Below are 25,020 nucleotides of genomic sequence, written 5' to 3'. Positions count from 1 at the left end.
AAATTTACTGGTTGAAAACTCTGAATAAGGTTAAAAATTGCCGGCGCTTCTGTTTATTGGGTGAAATATGTCCCACATAAGTTAATTTTCTTTATTTTTAAACTAAAAAACTCCAGCACTTGGGGATTCGTGGCACAACGGTTAAGCTTTCCACCTTTTACCAGAGAGGTCAAAGGCTCAAATTCTAGGTTTCAATTCAAGTTCCTTATCATTCAAATTCTAGATTTCAGTTCTGTAAAGGTGTAAGTATTTAATACGTTTAATGCTATTTATGAATTATTGTTTTTTTAATTTAAAGTAATTTTCAAAAACAATTTAAATTTTAAAAAGAAAAAAATATAGGGGAGAGTCGTGTAGCCCCGTTCACTTAAGGAGTATTGCTTGTATTTCTGTATAATATTGAGTAATAATCAATATTTTTGTATGTTTCTATTGTTTTATCATCTAATTAAATAATGCAAAAATATTAAACCAAAAAAAGAATAGTTTAACATAAAAAAAATATAAATTTAAAAAAACATGTTTTTCAGCTCTTTTAAATGTGTCGGGTAGCCCCGCCCAGTTACAAAAATTATGTTTTTTGACTGTTTTTTCAGGTGTAAATGAAAATGACCAAGGTATTGACAATAGGTAAACCTCGCTTATCACTTTTATCACAAAATTATTTTATTTATTACATATTTATATACTTATAGTGAATTCTATCATTTAATAACAACAATATTTGTTGTTAAAAACGCATATAACATTCAAATTTGAAGCATAAAATAATAATCTTTGCAACCGTACATTTATCGACGAAATAAAATAGGTCGTTGATACCCGACATTCATGTGAGCGGGGCTACCCGAAATCCAATTTTTTTGTAAATTTGTAATTACTCGAACAATTTTTCACATATAGACTTTTTTCTTTGTGCAAATTAAACTTAAGACTACATACTTTAATGCTGTATGTATAGAAAAAATGATTTTTTAGTATTAAAATGAAGTTTAATCGAAACATTCAACCAATTTTTCTTAATTTCATGACTACTGTATTCAACATATTTTCAAAACTATTGTTTACCATGTTAACAGCTGCATAAATACTTGAAACTTTGAAAATAATCTTTTTTTAATATAACAATGTCCGATGGCCCATTGACCTGAAAAAATATTCTATACATATGAAATTGACAGTGGGCGGGGGTACCAGCTGGGCGGGCGCTACCCGACTCTCCCCTACATATTTAATTTTTTTCAATTTTTAATTAAAATGTAAGAATTATTTTTAAAAAAAAAAATTGTAATTTGAAATTTTTTAATGAACTAATTGAATTTTCTTTTGTTTTGTAATAAATGGTTTACAATTTTATTGAAATTAATTAAGAAAATGAAAAAAAAAGCTGTATTATTATTCTATGAAACTAAAGAAAGAAAAGCTATTTATTATTTAGCTAGAAATTACTATCATTATTGTCATATCAAACTCTTTTCTCCGCGAATTCTGTGCCGCATTGATTTAGATTGGCTGCCGTCGATCACATGGGTAAACAGTCGCCATTCTGGTGAATAGTGTAGATAGTGAAGAGTCATGTTCGATCTGCTATTTCCATTTTCGCTTTTCTTAATTATTTCAGAACTTTAAATTAATAATGTCAGATTGTTACGCATTTGGGTGTTCTAATAGTTCAAAATTAGGCTTTAAATTTTATCGTTTTCCTATGGCATTAAAAAGAACATTTAAGACAGCAATAAATCTTCCCATTGCTTAAGTCTTTAATTAAATCTTTAATCATAATCAATTTCTTAAAAGTGCTAATTTTGATTTTGCTGTGCTCAGAAAGACTCATTTTTCTATTAAAAGAAACTGATGCTTTAGTTTACGAAGGAAATTCATTAAATACAGTCATTGTCAGTGATGTTCATTATACTTTTTTTCATGAGTCTTGGTGGCTCAGGGTATAGCCATAGCTCATGAAAAAAAGCCATGGTGGACCTGTGCAATGGTAGCTCAGGGTCTCCCAATGAAGTGACCCATTTTCGTACGAATTCTGCAACCGGCTCGCTCCGACCACAGAGCTAACGTAAAAATATCCTCAGTAATCGATGGATCATGTGTCAGAGTCCCCTTGCCTTCAGGCGAACCGTGGAAGGTTTTCGTGGTTTTTTTCTCTATGCAATATGGGTTGGTTCCATCAAAAAGTAATCCACGAAGGCGATTTCTCCCAATAATTGATCCAGGAGTTTCCTTGTCTTCCAGATTGGATTCCAATTTAAAGCCTACTGAGATGAACAGAGGTAGTCGCAAACAGAAAAATGCGGAAAGACTGTCGTTAAATTATAAAATATAACAAATATTTTTTTTCTTATGGTAAAATCTTATTTTTTAATTTTGAAAAAATCTTATCCTTCTTATGCACGTGATAATTTATTTATAAGGAGATAATTTTGATTAAATATGGTTTATGTACTTGACAGTTTTTCTTTTATTTTAATCATTTTTAAGCGCGTTGTTTTTTTAATTAACAGTCTTGTTATATTTTAATAGTTCATTATTTTGCTTGATTTTGCGTAATTTTGTCTCTTTAGTTTTAGAGAAATGTCTCAATTACTACATTGAACATTAATTTAGCTTGTTTTGTCTATTTTATAAAAGAATAATGTGTCCATTTCAATAAACTAATGATTATAGCCAATATTTTCCCTTTAAAGATATGTTATCAGCATTATGACTCAGTTAAATAAAGCATTTTATAGGCATTATTTTTAGTTTTATTCAAATTTATCATTGTTAGCAAATTAAATTAATTACAATTTAAATTGTTTGTATTGATTCAGTAAAATATACATTAATTTCTTTTTACGGTTACATATACCCCACAGTTTAATTGTTTCATTTTATCCAATTTCTAAAATTAAAGTGCATGTTTGAAATCTTTCAACATTATAACTGAAAAATAATGGCTAAAAATGAAATTAAAATTTGGAAATTTTAAGAATTATTTTTAAATTTTTTTTAACGTACAATATTATAAATATCCAACTAATATATGTCTTTCATAGTTTTTTTTCAAATGGCAGGCACTGAACATTATTTTTCGCCTCAGAAGATGCCGGAATTGTTACTCATTTCACGTTACCCAGTGGGCACCTGTGAACCAAATTCACGGAGGCGAGCAACATTACCCACGCCACACTGCCACAAACCCGTTTATAGGGTGGGCCACATTCACACACAACAGTGGACAGCACATAGAGAGAGAAACATCTATGTCCAGAGTGGGATTCGGACCCGCAACCATTGGCTTCGAAGTTAGGCGCGCTAATCGCTCGGCCACCTGGCCGGCATCTCTTTCATAGTTAATCTATATAAATTGAATAGTCCCGCAGTGGACTGATCGTTAAGACACGGTTCCCAGCAGATCACCGAAGTCAAGCATCACTGACTGCGGTCAGTGTGCGGGTGGGTGACCACTTGGATCAGTCTGCGTAGGGACTGAGGGTGTGCGGTATTGGTCCTCGTTAAACTGTTCTAACGTAAAGTGCTCGACTTCGCGTGCAGGTCGTCGGGCTACCGAAACAGTGGTGCCATCCCCTCTGCAGAGGATCAAATTTGTGATGGCATGTCTTCGGATCATCCTCAGGGATGCTTCCCAGACAGTCGCCAATAGCCCATTGTGCAGCTCTATTGCGACGTAAATGAACTACTACTATATAAATTGAATAGCTTTAACTCATATTTTTGTAATACCGATAAGATGATGATAACATAATACAATTAAAGACAAGATATAATGTTTTGAAAAAATATAGAATTCTTCTAAAAATATTAATACTGCTTAAAAATATTTATTGGTTTTATAGTTATGGCATATATTTTATTCTAATTTACAAACAAATTTTTATTTAATATAGTAATTTAAAAATAATATAGCAATTTTGAAATATTTTCGATTTCGTTATTTGCAACTAAAATTTTAACTAAGAATTCATATTCAATTTAATTAATTGTACTTAAAGTTTTAGTAATTGTTTATTACGAAAAACCAAATAACAGTCGGTATTGATTTAAAGGAAAACGATTGGAATTGTTAAGAAAAAAGACTTTTTCTTTGAACACTGTTGATAATGTTCATAATGATTTAAATCCCAAATCATATCAATTTTTGAATCTCATAAAAAACCAACTGCAAAAAATGTCAAAGTGTTTCGGAAAAAACATTTAACAAATTATTCTATTTGATCAATAAAAATTGGCCCTTAAGAATAGGAACTCCGTATTTCTGCGCTGTAAACACAGGAAAAGAGTTGTGATTTTCACCAAAATGGTGGCGTGTCGCTACTTAAGCTACTTATCTAGGGATTTAATTAACACTAATTCAAAAAATACGAACTAAATTTAAGCATTATCAGTAGCAATGAAACATTTATAAAGGGTTTAACAAATTATAAAAGACGAAATGGGAAAGTTTCAATTTATAGATAAGGTATTATTTTTACTGAGTAGAATAAAATTAAAATATATAATTTTAGAGAAAAAATTAAAAGAATAAATCGTAAATATTTAAGTTATCTTCAAGAATAATTTGAGCAATAAAAAGTGGTGTTTAAGAAGCAGAAACTCCGTATTTCTACACTACAAATACAGGTAGAGAGTTTCGATTTTCACCAGAATGGCGGCGTGTTACTACTTAGCCTACTTATCTAGGGATTTAATTAACACTAATGTCAGTAATACTGAACTAAATTTAAACATTATCAGTTGCAATGAAACAATTATAAAAGTATTAACAAATTATAAAAGACGAAATGGGAAAGTTTCAATTTATAGATAAGGTATTATTTTCCTTGAGTAGAATAAAATTAAAATATATAATTTCAGAGAAAAAGTTAAAAGAATGAATCGTAAATATTTAAGTTATCTTCAAGAATAATTTGATCAATAAAAAGTGGTGTTTAAGAAGCAGAAACTCCGTATTTCTACACTACAAATACAGGAAGAGAGTTTCGATTTTCACCAAAATGGCGGCGTTTTACTACTTAACCTACTTATCTGGGGCTTTAATTAACACTGACGTCAGTAATAATGAACTAATTTTAAACATTATCAATTGCGATGAAATTAAGTATTACTTTACTTATCAGAACTGAATAAAAAAATTGTCAGTTAGAGTATAATATTATTATTGTTATGCTTATCGGAAAGGGAATAAAACTTTCATGATTGTTATCATAAAATTATTGTCAAACTTATCAGTAAAGTAATAAAATTTTCACTTTTAATACACAGTAAAAGATTGTCAAATTTATCAGAAATCTGACAAAATTGTTTACTACAATGTCATGAAATTACTGCAGTCAGAAATACATCAAAAGTGCTAATTACATAACAATAAAAAAATCAAAAATGTGTTAAAATGATTAATTATAATGTAATAAAATATTGTCATTGTTTTCAGAAATGTATGAAAATTACAAATTTCAATGTAATAAAAATATTTTCATACTTATCAGAAATGTATCCTTCAAAAGGAGAAGATAAGAGAGTACCTGCCGCAAAAAGCGATTTTGACAAGGAAACTAACCATTCTTTTTCACAAACTAAATCCCACTGGAAATAAAATTTAAAAACTGTATATTTAAGTTGAGGTCATTTAATAAAAAATTATTTATTTACTGTAAATGTTGATATTAAAAGTAAATTTTATAAACTTACTTCGCTTAGGATGGTTGACGTGTACAACGAAGTGTCATATTCCCATGACTCACATGGGATTATTCCATAGTTATTGTAGCTGTTATTTTCAGTACTTACATGGGAAGTATTAAAAAAATTGTACCTATGAAAAAATTTCATATTACTAGACATAAATCAAGATAGAATTGCACTTATATTGCTCATAGTAATGAAAGCGTACTTGGAGGAAAGTTTCAGGACACTTCAGCGCAGCATTAAAAATTAACGTAATTCATTTTAACCTTTTCCGGTGCAATGCCGTCGATCCGGCAACACTAATTCAACAAATTTTGAAATATTGCTGCCGGATTGAAATATAAAACGAATTGCTTTTAAACGTTGAGCAATCACTATTCTTAAAAAACAACACCTGAAGTGCAAAAAAAAAAAAAAATAATAATAAAAAGTTTGTCTATGACAAGAACTCCCCCCACCACAAAATCTTAGGCAGACTTCTGTGATGGAAACAAGAATAGCGCATTTTAGGGAAGGTAGCTTCTTTTCCCTCTAGGGCTAACACAATAGACCAAAAAAAAAAGATTCCTTTTTTTTCGCCGACCCCACAATCCTGCTTGAAATAGTTATACCTCGTTACCATAGTCCCCGCCACTGGTTTAGTCGGATGGCTAGGGGAGTTCTTACTTTAGACAAACTGTATGTCACATCACTCAGAATGTACTATCGATGGTCGCACTAGCAAATGTTGCGCCTGACTAAAATTCTCAATGAAACTTTGCTGCTTCGGGATCTCATTTACAATCCAACGGGATTTAACGACTCGCTCGTTTTTTTGGAAACTTTCCTCTTGACTGTCAGTTGTTTTAATTATAATGGAAGTTTATATTTATTTTAAAATTTGTTACCTGAACAAAAAAGAAAATATTTTTTTTTACTTAAGTGCCAAATAAAAGAGCAGGTCGATAAAAGCCATTGGAATGGAATATCGCCTTCAGAAAAGGGTTCAAAGGTAAGTGACTTATTCTTTTCCAATTGACATACCCTAATATCACTATCTTAAAATCTTAATTAAAGATATTGTTTTTTATTTAAAGGAGTTAGAGGTTTTGAAAGGGTTAAAGTTTTCAAGATTTTAAATTATATTTATCATCTAAGAAATGACAAGCTTTGTAGATTATGTTTTTATTACCTCTGAAATTTTATACAAAGAATAATTTTTCACTTCTTTATAATTTTAATATGATGTATTTTAAAACTATTTATAATAAATGAAGGAAGATAGAATATTATTAGTTTTTTCCGTTAACTTTTTTCTGAAATTGTTAAATAAAAATAGACATTGTAAATTTTAATTGTAAAGAAAAAATAACAAAATGATTTTAAATAAAAATGTTTTTTTTTTAAATAAAATTTATTTCGAAATTTTTTGAATATTTGTAATTGATAAAAACTAAAAATACTGAAAAAATATTCATGCAGATTTTTACAGGTATTTAAATTATTGAAGTATAATGGTTTTAGTTACATTAAAAACTAGAAACATAAATTTTTTAAAAGCTATTAAGTCTTAATTTCAGATAGCTCATAGAGTATTATTTGCAAACATTTTTACATAAATAAAATAAAATAATGCACAGAACTACTTAAATTTTTTTAAAGTTATTATAAAACATTAACCTTTGAACTTGGACTTAGAAAGTTTTATAAATTAATAGCTATACAATCTGTTGTAAAATTTACAGAAACTGGATTATGAAATGATTCGGAAGAATTCGAGCAATGATACGTATAATAATTCGAGCTGAATTGCATTTAGGTAGTGAAATATAGATATTTATGGATGATGTAAGCTATCTATATGTAAAACGGACTGCGTGATCAAATAATATTAAATCATCATTTAGTCCTTAATAGCCGAAAAATCAAAAAATTTTGGCGGCCGGGATAGCCTGGTCGGTAGGGCGCTGGACCCACGTACGAGAGTTCGCGGGTTCGAACCCCGCCAGCCAAAGATGGTGACTGATGCACACTAAATCTGTCGAGTTGCAAAGTCCTCCATGTTTCCATAACAAATCAATACCTCAGGGGGTACTGGATTGGAGATCGATCGTTCTCTAATCCAGGTCAAAAATTACGATCTGTGGATGTATGAATGGGTCCGCCTTACAAACGGGTGTGACGTGTGTTTAGCTGAAGCCGGCCATAGATGGGGCCACTGAAAAGTACGAAACGCACCATCTGCCTTAAATTTGCTCGGTTTCATCAAGGAGGCTTGCTAGTGCGGCAAGTAGCATTAGAAACAACAACAAAAATTTTTGAGCTTTTATAGAATTTGTTTAGAGTAGAATTATATTTGTTATTTACCTTGAACACTTTTGATCATGTAGTGGTAAGACATCAAGTTTCCATTTTTCAACAGTGATATTTGTCCCTATAGGTCTTGAACACCAGTGGTCCAAGTTTGGGGCAAAAAAAGAAATGGATAAATTTTGTAAAGCTACGGGAATCGCGGTAATGAAGGTTATGATAAAGATTTTTCTCTGCCAATGACCATTTTTTGGAAATAAGTCTAAAATGTCATTCTTCTTTTTATTTTTCAGTAAATTGGAATTTTCAATTTCTGCGGACATGATCTACTCTGAAAAATAAAACAAAAAGCTAAGTTTTCTACAAACTAATTTATAGAAATGGATATTTTTTTAAAATATTCTATGTAAAGTTTACCACGTGTTTTACAAAGACTGGGAGGCAATGGTAAAATAGAAAATTTGATGAAGAAATATGTATGTATATAAAAGTAAAGATTAAAATACAAAAAAAAGAGAAAAAAGCAATGAAAAATATTTTTTAAAAGAGAAAAGAAAAAGCTATAATGAAAAAAATAAGTAAAGTTTTAAAAAAAGCCAGAAAACAGAACAACGTAAAGATATTATCTGGTTGTCAGCTTACACGATTATGTACCCTGAATAGTGCTTTTTAATATAGTATTAATTTAACCAATGTGAAATATACCTGTGCTATAGTGTGACGAGCACCATAAAAGAAAGAAACAAAATCGAAAATAAAACATGTTAAGCGAGAAATCATAAAATTAAAAAAAAAAAACATATACAGAATAAAACAAAAATTCTGTAAAAATAGAAAATAAAACAAAAAGTAAGAGCATATAAAACAAGGTGCTACAACAGATGTTCATGTACTTACTAACATCTCGCAAAAATGGTTTAAAAATAATATTTCTTTTTTTTTCCTTTTTTTTTCGTATTTTTATTTTATATCATGGGTTCCATATACTTGCAGCCTATGCGCAGTTAAAAAAACTCAAAAAATCATAAAATCTTAATTTATTTTAGTAAATTTCTGTTTCTTTAACTCTTTATTGTGTTATGCGTAATATAGCGAACAGAGCGTTCTCCTTCCAATGAGGTGAATCAGGACCGGGTGAATCCGGTTTCGAATCCCAGCGATGCCTGGTCGATTCGAATCCCACACCCGGCTTGCATTGACCACAGTGCTGGCGTAAAATATCCTCAGTGATAGACGGATCATGGGTTAGGTTCCTTTGCCGTCAGGCTAACCGTGGAGGAATTTGTGGTTTTCCTCTCCATGTAACGCAAATGCTGGTTAGTTCCATCAAAAAGTCCTCTACGAAAGCGAATTTCCCCCCAATACTTTATTCAGGAGTTCCTTTGTCCTCTGGATTGGATTCAAAACTACAAGGCTACGGAGTTAAACATTATTAGTCGTAAACCCATACAATTGGGTCGGCTGTTCAAGGACGATTATTAAGTAAAATAAAATAAAATGTATAGATATAATGTCGTTTATGCATATTAACATATTTGTACATATTCTTTCACAACATACTACTTTACTTTAATGTTCCTTAAGCACAATAAAGTGTTGCTGGTTAGTAAGATGTTTTTTTCTTTATCTTACTCAGAATCATTTTCTTGCTGAGGAAATGCCACTTGTGTTGGCGTCATGAAAACGGGATCGACGAGTAAAATTTAGCTTGAATAAAAACGATTTAAAAGCAAATTTACCAATTATGAAAGATATAACTTTTTTTAAATAAATAAACATTTTTTTTTGTTTATGTTTGCGGTTAATTTTATATCATAAAAATTAGTTAGCTGTAAAGAATGAGAAAAAGGTTTGTTAGTTTGAGATGCTTAGTTCTTTCTAAAATAACTTTTTTTTCTTATTTAACTTTCAACTCTAAAAATAAATCATTAATAGCATCGTCTTTAGTGCCCTATGACTACAACATGAAGTTATGGATCTTTTTTAGATATCATAAACAAAACAAAAAAACAATTTTGACTTACAGCCACTCACGAATATTTTGTATGCATTTGATTATTGTTTTGTAAATATTTTTTTTTTTGATATTTTTTCATACTTCCAGGTTTAACCTTTTCCCCATTTGGTTCAGAGGTTTACCAGGCCGCTGAGGGAGGTTTTCATGGTCTTTCCTAAAGGTTTTCATCAACGCAAAGTCTCCGGAAAACATTCCGCACCTCCTAAAAGTGGTCACAAATGAAGGAGGTTGCTACACAGAGGTGGTCCTTCCTGGACGTTTCCTTGTATTAGCACAAACGACAATATTATTTAAACCAGGGGTGTCAAACTCAAAAGCTAACTTGGGCCAAATAAACAATGCTTAACTTTAGGTGGGCCGCAAAAAAATAATTTAAGAAAATTGTTCATAGAAAGAAATATTTTTATTTTGAATAGTACATTGTAATAAAATTATATAAAGTTAAATTATTGCCTTATACTTGACATCTCTTCTCTGCTACTATCTTTCCTATTTCGGGAGAAGTTTTATTGGCCGAGATTACTTTCAAAATTGACCCAACGTGAGCGTTATTAATACGGTTTCGGACAAGCGATTTATTTCCATTCATAACAGAAAATAAGTGCTCGCACTGATAAGTACTTCCAAACATGGAAAAAATTTCATATGCGAATTTTCGAGTATTTTCTAACCTTGCCGGTAAATATTTTTAAAATTCAGGCATACCCACTTCAATTAATTTTGCCTTCAAATTTGAATCGCACTGAATCTCAATCACTTCCATTTGCATATTACTGAGTACTGAGCCTATATTTATTAAGAAAATCGAAGAAAACAAACAAAATTTGTCTTTCAAAGAATTAAAATATTTAAACCTTGTTTCAAATTCTGTTCTAAGATTTGAAATGTTTTCTGCGTATTTTCGATACGATGCAGTATCCCCGGAATGGCAGGTGCCGCAAGCCAATTAGAATTTTACACTTTTGCGCATGCAATTTAAAATTATCCGTATAGTTTATAAATAGAGTATATTATAATTTTATAAGCTAGTTTCCTTTCTAATTCACATTTCGATTTTATTTTTTCTTTGCTTCGGATGTATTGACCGGGCCGCAAAAATGTTCATCTCGGGCCGCATGCGCCCCGCGGGCAGCGAGTTTGACATCCCTTTCCTGAAAAGCAAATTGTGATTAAAAATTTTTGTCAAGAAAGACAGTAGCAAGTGCGGCCTCAGGCTGCATATTCTAATCGAAGTAGCATTTGTTAGTTTTTTGTTATTTAAAGATTAGGAGTTGCTAAGCGTTAAAAAGCAATTAGTTTCATATTCCCAGTGGTTTGCAATATTTGTTGAATTAGTGTTGCCAGACTGGCACCAGAAAGGGTTAAGAGTCGCAATTCTAGGTTAAAAAAATCACTATTGTCAATTAATGGAATTAAAAAAAGAACATTTTAAAAAGATTAATGTTTGATATTTTAATTATAACGCCAAGTTTATGCAGTTTAAATTATATCTACATATCCTGCTAATTAACACATAAAATATTTCTGTTCATTATTAATAAATGGTGTAATTTAAGCTGTAGAATTAGCTAAATAAAAAAAATCCCATTTATTCGTAGAATTAATGTCCCGAAGTTTGTGCAGATAATAAATTATATCCGTTTACTGGTAAACTGGTCATAGATACATAACGTCGTCTAAGTCCATGTTACTCATCAAATTGAACCATAGAATTCTCCAATTTAATTTAAGAAAAAAAAATCGATATGGCTCAGCCTAGCATAATGTTAAGTTTAGAAAAAATATGAACTATATAAAGATTTAGCGCGCTCCTAAATTTCTTACATTGTAAGGGTTGTTGTTTTTATCTAGTCTATTTCAATGCTAAATAGTTTCAAAAATTTGGAGTTCTGGTGTTCTGGCGCCTGAAGAAAGTATAGGATGTCTTCTGGTAAAATGTGATGACGTATAAATAAATTCAATTCAATTATGAGAGCCCACAGTGCCTGTATGAGCTCTGTAGAGTTCGTAAATTCAAAAATAATCCAATCAAGATTTATATATCTTTATTTAGCTATCCATGTCTCTTAATTTATTTAGTCATTCATCCAAATGACATAATAATAAGCAGAATAGAGACTCAAAGCACAAAAGGGTAATTATTTATAAGAAATGCTTTGTCAGAAATAACTTCAAGTAGAGTTAGTAGTCACATTGATAAGCTTATTTCGAAATAAATTTCCCTATTCACTCGGTAGATAAATCCATTAAAACGGAAAAAGAGAAAGCATTTATGGGCAAAAATATTTATATTTGTCAATTATTAATTTTGTATAAAAGGACATTGAAAACAAAAGCAATGAAATCAAGAGCATTTTCTTTATCGCTAATAACAATATTTTTAGTTCTAGAAACTTCTGTTTCTGCACTTGTAGTTAGGAAATCATAATTTTGATAATTAGATAATATATGACTATTATGTATTTAAGAAGAAAAATACTTTTTCCATCGTTTACAGTTTGTAACAAAAGGAAAAACAAGAAAAAGAAAAGATCATCACAAATATTTAAATTTCGAACGAAAAATTTTTAATTTTTTAAAAAAAATTTTAACAAAGAAAATAACGCTTTATTAAGTCGAGTTATAGACTTAATTTTTACTATTAGTGTGTTCACCATTACTTTTAAAAGTTTATAAATCAAAGTAAGGAGCTGGAATCGCACCTTCAAGAGCAAGTATTAGTAATAAAATTAACTAAAAAATTACTTAATACGTTGAATTCATCTATAACGAATTAATATGGACCAAGACCATTTGTCGTTAAATCGGGGAGCTCGTTAAACCATTGTCAGTAAAAATTAATAAATTAAATCCGGCTTGCATATTATAATTTTTATTTGCACTAATTGGAATGACATATGAGTTTTTCGTTGGGATTTAATTTTGGTAATTGTTCGATCTTAAAAAATAGAATGAAATACATTGTCACTATCACCTACTGAGTCCAGGAAAGTAGAACAGCTTAATATCTCGGATGCGTATGATAGAGGTTTAATTTCACCATCAGATTCAGCATTTTACAAGCATTAATTCATAACATGCATGCAGGGAACAAGTCTGCAATCAATAAGTAGCACGTAAGCAACTAATAGTATACAATCTATTTAATGGTTTGTATATCAACATCTTTTATTAATTATTGCAATTTTGAGATTCATGACATCATATGAGAAACTTTGTATATCTTCTTTTTATTGTTTATCAACTTTTTTCTTCTTTTGAACAAAACTGATGTTTTAAAACCTTCAAAGGGAATGGAATTACAACAAATAGGCCGTGATAGCCTGGTTGTTAGGGCGTCTGCCCTATGCCCAAGAGGTCGTGAGTTCCATCCCCGCCAGCCGAAGTTTCCTTGTGTAGTAAATGGTGACTGGTGCACGTTAAATATGTCGGGTCATGAAGTCTTCCGTGGCAAATCATACCTCAGGGGGTACTAAATCGGAGATTGATCAATCTCTGGTTCGGGTCAAAATTAGTATCAGTGGATGAAAGAATGGGTTTGCCTTATAAACGGGTTGTGACATGTATGTGATTGAAGTCGTATTCTTGGCCATAGATGACGCCACTGAAAAACAAGAACGATCCCCTCTGCCTTAAATACGCTTGGTTTCATCAAGCAGGCTTACTGCTACAACAACAACAAGTAATAAAATAGATTTTTTCTGACAGCTTCAATAAAATAATATTCAAATAAAAATGTTTTCCTCGTTAAATCCAAGCTATGCTTCTTATAACAGGCTTCAAGTTTTATATAATCTTTTTAACGCTAAACTGGCCATTAATCTCGTTAAAGTATAGTTCCTAACTATGTTGTTGTTGTTCTCATCCTCATGACCAGCAGAGCTAGATCAGGTCCATGAGCTCGTTCACTCTAAGAAAGTCTAATACCAACAGGGGAGCTTGAGCCATTTTGTCCTATGAGCGAATATGTGCTTCCAGTGGACCAGTCGGTACAGATTATGGACTCAAATGAGCATTTGGAGATAGCTTTGGCTGCTTAGTGCTGTATCGATTTTATGTTCAGAAATTATTTCGTATATTGTCGTTAATTTAGTTTAGTTAAGCATAATCTCGTTTATTTGAGCCGTGATGGCTCAAGGGTTAGAGCATTCACCTTCAAGTGAGGTAAACCGGGTTCAAATCCCAGCGATGGCTAGTCGATACGATATCCGCATCCGGCTTGCACCGATCAAAGTACTCAAGTGAAATATCCTCAGTGGTAGACGGATCATGGGTTAGAGTCTCCTCGCCGTCAAGCTAACCGTTGAAAGTTCTCGTGGTCTTTTACTCTATGTAACGCAAATGCGGGTTAGTTCCATCAAAAAGTCCTCCACGAAGGCAAATTTTATCCAATATTTGATTCAGGAGTTTCCTTGTCTTCTGGATTGGGTTTAAAATTACTAGGCTACGTAGTTGAACATTAGTAGTCGTAAACCCAAAAACTGGGTCGGCTGTTCAACGACGGTTATAAAATATAAATAAAAAAAATCTCGTTTATTTGGTTAGTTATTCTTTGTCTTAAATTCGTTTCGCTAGAGAGGCGTGATTGTTGAGTAATTATGTAATACTATCACATTTGCGGTGCATATGGTTTTAGTATTATTATTTACTGCGATTAAAACCTGAAACTGAGTAATAGTTCTCAAGAATTTTTTGCGAGAGACTGCTGTATTTTGGATGCAGACTTGATTGAAATAACAATGGTGAAATTTCACCAAATACGCTGAGATATTTAATTTATTTCTGATTCGAATGATATAGACTTTAAATGTATCTGGCAATTTGAGATGAAGGAAATGTGTTGTCAGCAGGTTACATAAAAGAAGCAGTGGTACTCCATGCGAATGTACAAAATGCGACGTCGGATTATGCGTTGTTACTTGTTTTGAGATTAGATTTATCATACACAACTGAACTATTAATTTTCTAATCATTCTTATTTGACAAAAAGAAGTTTTTGATTAAATATAGAATATTAACGTTACTTTCTTGTCATTCGTTCAATTTTCAATATCCATATACATACATTATGACTATCAAATCAAGGCGTTTTAGAAATAATTCGTCGTTGAATCAACAATATATATTGAAAATAAATTAAAAAATGCTTGAATCCGTTTTGAAATGGACCAACTAATAGCAATTGGATTACATACTATATTAAAAAGTGTTAATATGCCGTAAAGATAAATATTACATAAAAAGAGTATTGAGTTCCCAGTGATCACTACTGTTCACAACATGCTGGTTACGTGAAGTGCTGTAAGACGGAACAATACTGTAGAACTATGTAAAAAAAGAAGGATTTTTTTAAAAGAATTTTTTAACAATGGGATACCTGCACGTGACGTAGAGTAGGTATCTCGATCGTGATAAGTCGTTAAACCGTAAAATTCATTTACGTTATTAACTGTTAAGCCAAGCCCGTCAAGTATCAATTCTCTTAAGTGACACATTCTATATTCTTTCACATAGATTTCAATTCTTTCACCATATATTATATGGAACATATAATGTAGAACATATTATGTGGAACATATTATGCATAAATGTTGCTATGTATCTGAAATAAAAACGTGTCATGGTACAATAAAATGCTTAATAAATCTAAATAAATAATAAATCTAAGTTAAGTAAAAGACGTGGACTAAAAAGAATTACATTTTAATAAATTTGAAGTGTGAGGCGGCGCTATATTTAATTAACTTCACGTTAATTAACATTTTAACTTATGTGGAGAAACGCAACTTTAACTCTCCATTTGGCTTATAAACGATCAGCTGGAGCTGACGTCATAGGCATATGTGCCAGTATTCGTGAGCTTCTTCTTCTTTTTGAAGTGCAAGTACCCAGTTGTGACAGACTTAACTAAATTTATTTTTTATCGAATTGTACATATTTTAGTCTTCATTTTATCATATTACAAAGATAGAAAATTAAAAAATTAGTGTTTCCATAATGCTGTGTTCACAACTTATTTTTTAAATTATCCATAACTGGCTGTACTCATAAGTTGAAGAAAAAATCATTCAAATTGGATTCTGATTTATTTTTTTATGCAACAGGAATGTAGTTTTAATTGAAGATAGGAATTTTTAAAAATGTTTTTCAGAAAATGGCGATGTTTCGACAAAAATATCAAAAAATGACATGAAGAAAATTCTATTTTTGTGGATTACTCAAAATTAATTGATTCCATTAAAAACAATTCCTACGTGCAGCGAAAGCTATATTAATTGTGAATTATGTTTGATAGTCAAAATTTGAAGTAAATCGGTTTAAAATTGTGCATAGTTAGTCCGTATAAATATAGAAAAAATGTAAATGAACTATAATCCGTTAATACCAAGTTCATAAAGTGCTTCTGCTGCCTCATTTGCAGCAGTTTCAAGTCCCCTTTTTCTTATGGATCTATCCTCATGTGTTCATCATATGTGTTTAGAGCAACATTCGAATTTCTGCGATCATCTTAAACTTGAACATATTCTTTAGCTGATGGGCTTACATTTATTTCTAATTGTCAATAACCTTTTTCCAAATTCACTATAAATAATTACAGCTAAATAGGTTGCAACTTCAACTATTTATACTGAAAGTAGAATTAATTCATTTTCTTATACTTATTAACAATTTATTTAAATAAAATACTTAAAATGCTAGTATTTTTCAAAATTTTTCGATTGAAGTGAGTAAATACATAAATCAACTGAGAGCTAACGTTTACTTGTCCATATATGTCAGGGATGGGGAAACTACTGCCCGCGGGCCAACTGTGGCCCGCCGGAAGATTTAATCCGGCCCGCGGATAGAATTTTTATTTGCCGATCCGTGGCAAATAATAAACAATAACCATTTTCTTGTCGACTATGTTTAAAATTATTTCCGTTTTTCCTTTTTTAACAAAGTACTGATGACATTTTTACTTTCTCTATTTTTGTTCTACAAAACATAAATTGATGGAAATAGTTAGCACAGACAGCTTCAATTGGTAAAATGTTGAAAGCAGAAGTTCTTCATAGAATAGTCTTAGATTGGCTCTAACTAGCGTTTGTCTTTCTCGAGGAATCTAATATAGGTAAATTGTACTTCACATTTGGCAGACTACGCATNAGAAGCCCTTGTACTTCACATTTGGCAGACTGCGCATTTTACGCTCCAAAGAGCGGACCATTTAACAATCATCTGAAGCAGTTGTTTCTAAATATAGCAAAGTTTTACAAATCATTACCAAAAGCTAGTTTCCAAAATTTAATATTTCATGCCCAGAAAATCAGTGCTATGTTTGCTTAATCTTTATATGTAAACAAGAGTTTTCAACTGTGAACCTTAGAAAAAAATCATTTCAGAAGTAGACTAACAGAAAAGCATTTAGCCTTGTTCCTTGAAATAGGCACATCTCACTTCGAACCTTAATGTAAGGAACTTTTAAAAATGAAATCGAAATTTCCTTCATCTCACTAAATATTTAAATTAAAACTTATATATCGATTTTTTTTTTAAATTTTGAAGTTTTTACTTGGCCCACCCAAATTTTTTTTTCTTGATTTTTGGCCCTCGACCAAAAAAGTTAGCCCATCCCTAATATATGTCACAGAGCGTCACACGCAACCCTCGTCATATTATGGTGCAATTTTTAAATTTTCTGGATAATCTATTCAATGTTTTGCTATAATAATATTCTCAAAAGAATAAATTATCGAAAACTACAATAATTTTTTTTTCATTTTTATGAAAATGTTACTGTGTTGTTTCCCTTTAACTTGCAGCAGCTTACCGTCAAAGGGGTAAAAAAGCTTTTCAGTGAAGCTTGTCATGATACTCGATCCAGAAGTTTTCTTGTCTTCTGAGTAATGTTTAAAATTACAAGGTTATGGAGTTGGAAAAGGCTGCTAAACGGCAGTTTTAAAGAAATCTGAAGGTTAATGTTTTCATGACTGAATTTACTTGAAGTAAAAAGTAGTAGTAGCAATTTTTATATTATTATTATCTAGACTACACGATGAAATTCATCGATATCTGAAATATTTCATTTACTATTTGAAAAATAAGTATTTAAAACTCAAATCCCTCATTTGTATTTTCTTTTTTTAGAAAAAAAATATTAACATCGCAATGAACAGAAGAAAAAAATTTGACTTAGATTAAATAAAACTGATAAAATAATTAACCACCATTTTTTCTTTTCAAAATTTACATTTTATCTTATTTCTTCTAAATTTTTCATAACAGTAAATTATTATTTTATTCCAGCCTTAAGCATGTAAACAAGCACCATCTGGACAATATTTTTCTTCTGAAAAATTTGGAGAATGTGAACTTATTTTTGGAGACCTTTTGGAAAAAAAGCATACCCATGTTGGAAAAGAGTTATCAGAATCCAATGTATGCCCATTTTTCTTTTGACATTTTGCACACTTCTAAGTCTGGTTGGATTTGAACGAGAATTGAAAATTGAATTTTTGTAGAGGTGTATGTGAAAAATACAATTTCCGTTAACATTTATGACATTATATATTATAGTCTATGAAAGAATTTTTGTTTAATGCACAGACAATTCCATCAACAATTCTATTCTATCAAAAATTTTTCAAATTACAAGAAACAATTGATTATAAAAAAACAAAGAAGTTCCTAAAAAATTAAATTTTGAATTTTTTTAGAATTGTATACAAAAAATATGATTTTTTGGTAAATTTTACATGCCTTGTAAAATAAGCTCTACTCAACGAATAATAATCTATTCAATCAATAGTCAATTCTATCGATAGGGGTGCTTAATTTCTAATTTTGTTCAATTATTAAGTAGAATTTAATAAAAGTTTTATTCGTCTAACTATGTTAAAACTTTTAACTAACTATGTTAAAAGTTTAAAAACGTCTAACTATGGATCCAGAGATCCCTGGTTCGATTCCTGATCTTATTCGAAAATAAGATGTTATAATTCTATAAACTAAATATTAAGTCTCAATAACTTAATTGGTACGTACAGTATTACTTTTTGCTAATACAAAAATATTTTATTAAATTCATTCAAGAAATATGTTTAAAAAATTTATCTAAAATAATACGTGGCAAATCAATCCAGAATAACACTCGCATGTGAAAAATTTATCTAGAATATTGTCTGACAAATTTATAAGTTGAAAAATCTCATGCCATTAGAAACTATTAAAAATATTCGGAATTATTATTGACTAAATTAGGGAGATTTCTAACGCATGCGACAAATACTCGAAATCTTTATTAAAAATATTTTCATTAAACTTATTCAAATAATATGATGAAAAAGTCATTAGGTTTTAAAAAAATTTCTACTGTGTGTTTGCACAAAAATATGACTTTCGTCCAAAGTTAATATGAATTAAAATTAAAAAAGTAAATCCCAATATAAAATTTATATCAGCATATTGATTTACAAAATTAGTTTTACTCATACAAAAAATCCTTTGCTTAGTCAATAATCAATTCTAGTAGAAGTGTACAAAATTTCAACATAAGTGTATTAAATTTAAAAAATCCTGGTTCAACGTTTTCAAAAATAAAGTTTTGTTTGAACTTTATCTTTCTACATTACTTTTAACCGATAATACGGGAATTTTCTAAAGGCATTTGATTCTCAGATTGATTTAAAACTTTTGAAAAATATTCACTTTATTTAAAAATTTAAAATAAAAATCAGTTTTTGAATACATTTTAAAGTGTATTCCTTTAATGTAAGAGTGTTTTAAGAAAACTTACCAATTCGTAAACATTAAAGCTTGAAGTAGTAGTAATGAAAACAAAACATAAAATCAAATTGTTAGAAATTGCTGAATGGTATGATAGACTTGATTCTCAAGACGTGAAAATTCATAATTTATAGATTAGCACTGCTGGCAATCATGCGGAAAAATACGAATCATTGTAAATATCATTAAAATACACGTAATCGGCTGGAAAGGCGAAGCTTTATAAAAGATGTTTATTAAGAGCTTTTTTTATTCTCATTAATAATAAACGGGTACTATTTTTGAAATGCATTCTACATAAAAGAAACTAATAAATGTTGTTAATTACCATCTTTTTTAACAACAATATTTTAATCTTATTAATGAACGATATACTCCATGTAATAAAATTTTCTATTTTAAAAAATGCACTCTTTATTATGCATTATAAAGAATGCTAATTACCCACCAGATTTTAAACACGTCATAATTGTCTTTTGCTGAATAAACAAATATTTCTGAAAGATACTTTTGGGTTCAGCTCTCACACGTCTTGGAAGTATTTCAATATTTGGACACACACTAAAAATGTTGCAACAGTTTCTCAGTTTGATTGCAGCAACACTTCTAGTCTGTTACTAGCAGCAATCATTAAAAGATAAATTTTGGGTAAAAATAGCTCAAAAAATTCTGAATCAATTTTGGTGTACTAGATATTTGTTATATTTTATAATGCTGACTGAAAGATATGATTATGTTTTGGTTTTTGTCAAAAGAATGTATTTATTTATATAAAAGCAAAATTTTAAAAAATCCTCAAAGTGTATTATTTAAATAATTAAACCATATATTGTATGAATTTCCTCATAAATTAAAAGAAATACAGCCTAAGTCAGATCACAAATTTCTGATGCATATTTTTGCCAGAAATTTACTTTACTCTCACCAGAGTTAACATTAAAATGGAAAATTCGATCACGTGACGTACAGCAGTATCTTTGATTTAACTTAATTCGATCAATCTAACAATATTCTTAATGAAACTCTAACAAAATCCCTGCATTATTTTTGAACAATATAACAAACTTAGACACTAGTTATCATAAATTAAAGAAAAATCACAAAATTGCCCATAATTAAAAAATTACGCATAGAATTTAAGAAAACTGGTACACATTACAGTGCACATAATAATGTATAAAATAACACAAAAAGCGTTAACCAGACAATTATGGTGTTAAAGAATACAGCATATGTGTGAAATGAATAAATCTGTGTCAGTTTGGAATAGTTGAAGTACCTTCAGTATGGAGTATGATCAATTTTAGCTGTGAAATAGCACATAGATTTTCATATTATGTCCGAAAGCATCACATATGTGCGATACTTTCAATTATGTGGTCTACCAGTACCGTTGGGACCGGGATATCCTGGTTGGTAGGATGTTGGGCCCATGTCCAAGAGGTCGTGAGTTCGATTCCCATCGGCCGACGATTCCCCGTGTAGGAAATGGTGACTAGTGCATGTTAAATCTGTCGGATGACAAAGTCCTCCATGTTCTGAATTGGAGATAGATCGTTCTCTGGTTTAGGTCAGAAATTAAGATCTATGGATAAATGAATAGGTCCGCCCTATAAACGATCTGTGACGTATGTATATGACAGAACTTGTAATATTGGCGATAAATGTTGTTATTGGAAAACAAGAAGAAGCGCATCATCCCCTTTTCCTTAATGGCATAGAACAACAATAACAAGTAGTTCCATTGGAAGTGCAAGCCATTGCTCTTGCAAAGCAGTTGTAAACGTTTCAAGGGTCTGAGTCTGAGTGCAAATAGCATACCCAAACATGTTCGACAAAATTCAAGTCCATTGATCTAGCTGTATGCTGCTGAATATAATCCACGATGCGAACCCTGTCCAGCATTGCGTTATCGGTCTGTAGCACGAAATCATCACCTACTGCATCAGCATAAGGGCTTACATAAACGGGATGTCATCTCTATACACATGTGCATTCACGGCTCCAAGTGGAAGGACATGCAGATTTGTGCGTCCTCCCAAAGTGATACCACCCCACATACACACACTGCCCACTTGGTATGCATCTCATTCACGTGTGTTTGATGGATGATATCGGAATCCAAATTAAAGATACGCCTACTATCGGGTTGTAGGCTTAACCTGGACTCACCTGTGACGAGAACAGCCCTCCAGTGGACATGCTGCTGCTCTCAACTTAAATATGGCTTACGCATATGGCTGGGCACCTAGCGAACAAACAACGTTCGTGAAACTATCTACAAACAGTATATGCCGACACCAGTTTTCTGGTGGCTACATTAGAAGAGGATCTAAGCTAACTCGGAGTTGCTGTTCTATTCCTTTGTGCACATAACGATAAATATCAGTCGCCGGTGCTCGTCGTAGTATTTGGCCGTCCTTGATTGAACGTTCTGTGCTTAGAAATTGTTGCCAAAAGTCTATGAGCCACAGAAGAACTCATATTTAGCCAGCCACGTGACCACTTCTATCTGCCTTTCCTCTAGTCTTCCAATGGCAGTTCTTCGGACAAATGATGCCTGGAGGTCATTGTTACAAATTGGTTACCTCAAATTTCCAATTTCAGAAACACAGCGAAATGTTCAGGCTTACGATCAAACATACAATTATATACTTATTGCAGATGACGTAATTCCATTGCAGCACCGCTAACTTATGTATTGCAATTTTACTTAGCAACTCTTATTTGACAACTTAGTCAAATTTCAATGGGAGTGGCTTATTTTTGGGAGAGTTATCATTATTTTTAGAATTTTTCCTTCATTTATGAAAACCAGAGCATAAAGTGATTGGAAATGGTAGAATGGGCTTAGTTAGTAATATTATTAAAATTGATACATAATATAAACCAGTTGGTCTTCCTAAATAATTAATCTGCGTATATTTTAAAGAAATTTAACTTTTGAGCAAAATGTAAAGAGGTTTAAAATTACTTGTATTTAATACGCCTGACCTTACTTACGCACTTTTATATAGTATTTTATATTTTTCACTACACTGGATATATGGTAGATGAGCAATCACTTTTAACTCTCACATAGATAACTTAAGTAGTTACGAACTTGGTGCTAGCGCACAATTTAAACAATCAATAAGTATTAAATATCTGGTTCTTGGTCCATTTTTCTTCTTGTTGTCATTTGGACAGAAGTTGACATTTTCTCCTCTACCTTATCAGAGTGAACAGCGTAAAGAATCAATTTTAAGTAAAATTCAAAAATTTATTTTTTTAATTTCTCTTTTGTCAAGATTTGTTCCAGTTGATCAAAATTTGCGTGCACCATCTACCTATAGTGCACACAATATAGCCAATAGCTTGAGCTCTATCTAGACCTTTTTTTTACAACAAATCCAAAATGGCAGCCGAGAAACGGTATAAGACAGGCAGTAAACCAGCTATTTTTTTTAAGTAGATATTAATTGAACCACCTGTGGGTGATGCTAATATTTTGGGTTCAGTAGCAGGGGGTTGCTAAGTTCACCAGACAAAATATTTGCTAGCCCTAGAGTTATCGTGAAAAGCTTCCAAAGGTGACGGAGAAAAAGGCGAATTGTGATGTTTTACATAATATTAATAATGCCTGCTCACTCGTGTAACAGCAAACATGAAGTAATTTTTTTTTATTTAAGAATTCTGGATAATTGGGTGTTGCCTTTTAATCATTATCTCATAATTAAATAACTTTAATTTTCAAAATGACGACAGAAAAGTTTATCGGACTGGAAGGTTATAGTTCCATAAACACTCACACATCCAATTACATCTCGAATGGCCTGATGAAATCACCTGATTTGAGCCCTATAGAATGTTTGCGAGTCTTACTATGACAGTCAAATTGAACATCCCCGCGAATTAGTGATTTGCATGATCAAGACTTCAGCGAATGGCTGAAATCGACAAAATTTTGTGGACTCGTATTTTAACTAAATCCAAACGGTTTTAAAATCCAAAGGAAGAGTTACTCTGTATTCAATAATACATTGATTTTTCTAGGACAGATTATTTTTTTTTGCTTAGTGTTCTAAAAATTTTCGTCTTCCGAGTTAATTTTTTTAAACTAGCAGGGGTCTGTCTAGACATTTTGTGAAGGGTCAATTTTTGTAAAATTGTGAAAAAATTACTCGTAATTTGAGAATATAAAACAAATGTTAAGTCACATTCTTTTAACCAGTTTCCGCTTTTGTGAATTTGTGCAAATAGGGGTCCGTTATTGCAAAAAAACTTTTTCAAGGAGTTTTTAAATTGTAAAGACATACAAGATTATGCTCAACACTGTAAAATTATAATTAAAAAAATTAAATTTTAAAAAATAAACAAGAATTGCAGCTACTAAATTAGCGATGCAACATATAAATATTTGGTATTTGGCTGAACGCAGTACTGCTGAACGCAAAATATTCATTTCGGACGAAAAAAGGAAGAAGCGTCTGCCGAAGACAAAATTCAGTTTGTTTACATATGTCTTTCTCCCCCCCCCTTCCTGGGAAGGGTTTAATCGATTAACAAAACAATAATGAAGATAAATAAATTTGTGAAGGGTCCGATTAAAAGATAAATTATTTTGTGAAGGGTCCGTTTTATGAAAAGATGTTTTGTGAAGGGTCCGCTTTTATGAAAAGATATTTTGTGAAGGGTCTGTTAATGGACCCAAATTTCCTCTAAACAGACCCCTGGCTAGGACAAACTAGTTTTAAATCCTAACATTTTGGTTAATGAAAATAAACAGTTTAAACTGTAAATATATTAAGACAATACATATAATACATAAACATTTAAAAGCTTTATTAAACAAGTATAACATGACTTTAAATAAGGCGTAAAACAGCGCAGATGCATGCAACCTCGTAATGACAGTTCGCGTTATTTATTGAATTCCACCATAAATTGCAGATGTAATGATAAGAAAAAAAGACTTTTTCCTTCAGAAAAATACACAATGAAGTTTTATATGAAGTGAAATGCCCTTGAGTAGTCTTAAGTCATCTTCTTTAAACATCATTTTTTGGAATCTCAGCACTTTCTTCTTTTGGTTTCCTGAAAAAAAAGTGTTTTTAAGTTACTTTTTCATATCAATTTGTTTGTATTTATGCTGAAAGTATAATTTAATGCTGAGTTAACTTTATAGCCTCATAACAATGCTCGTGATAAAATGTTGAAAATTAAGTCTGACATACATATTTACTAATACGATATACTAAAATAAAAAT

General features: G+C 31.0%; 2 protein-coding genes across 2 annotated transcripts in view; both read right to left on the bottom strand.

Annotated features, from left to right (window-relative positions):
• LOC107449793 (organic cation transporter protein) overlaps positions 1-20,027 on the bottom strand; it is a 38,552-nt gene extending 18,525 nt beyond the window's left edge. The window contains exons 1-4 of the mRNA XM_043042903.2: positions 19,782-20,027; positions 8,044-8,317; positions 5,701-5,824; positions 5,492-5,595 (exon numbers count right to left, since the gene is read on the bottom strand). Of these exons, the coding sequence (XP_042898837.1) occupies positions 5,492-5,595; positions 5,701-5,824; positions 8,044-8,309 (494 nt within the window). The 5' untranslated portion in view covers positions 8,310-8,317; positions 19,782-20,027. The remainder of the gene's footprint in view (positions 1-5,491; positions 5,596-5,700; positions 5,825-8,043; positions 8,318-19,781) is intronic.
• Positions 20,028-24,574: 4,547 nt separating this feature from the next.
• Positions 24,575-25,020, bottom strand: part of LOC107449789 (organic cation transporter protein) — a 32,486-nt gene continuing 32,040 nt past the window's right edge. Inside the window, exon 10 of the mRNA XM_043042900.2 lies at positions 24,575-24,847. Within this exon, the coding sequence (XP_042898834.1) occupies positions 24,802-24,847 (46 nt within the window). The 3' untranslated portion in view covers positions 24,575-24,801. The remainder of the gene's footprint in view (positions 24,848-25,020) is intronic.

The sequence above is a fragment of the Parasteatoda tepidariorum genome, chromosome 9, assembly GCF_043381705.1.
Source record: "Parasteatoda tepidariorum isolate YZ-2023 chromosome 9, CAS_Ptep_4.0, whole genome shotgun sequence".
NCBI classification, from domain to species: Eukaryota; Metazoa; Arthropoda; class Arachnida; order Araneae; family Theridiidae; genus Parasteatoda; species Parasteatoda tepidariorum.
This window is presented reverse-complemented; position numbering and strand designations above follow the sequence as displayed.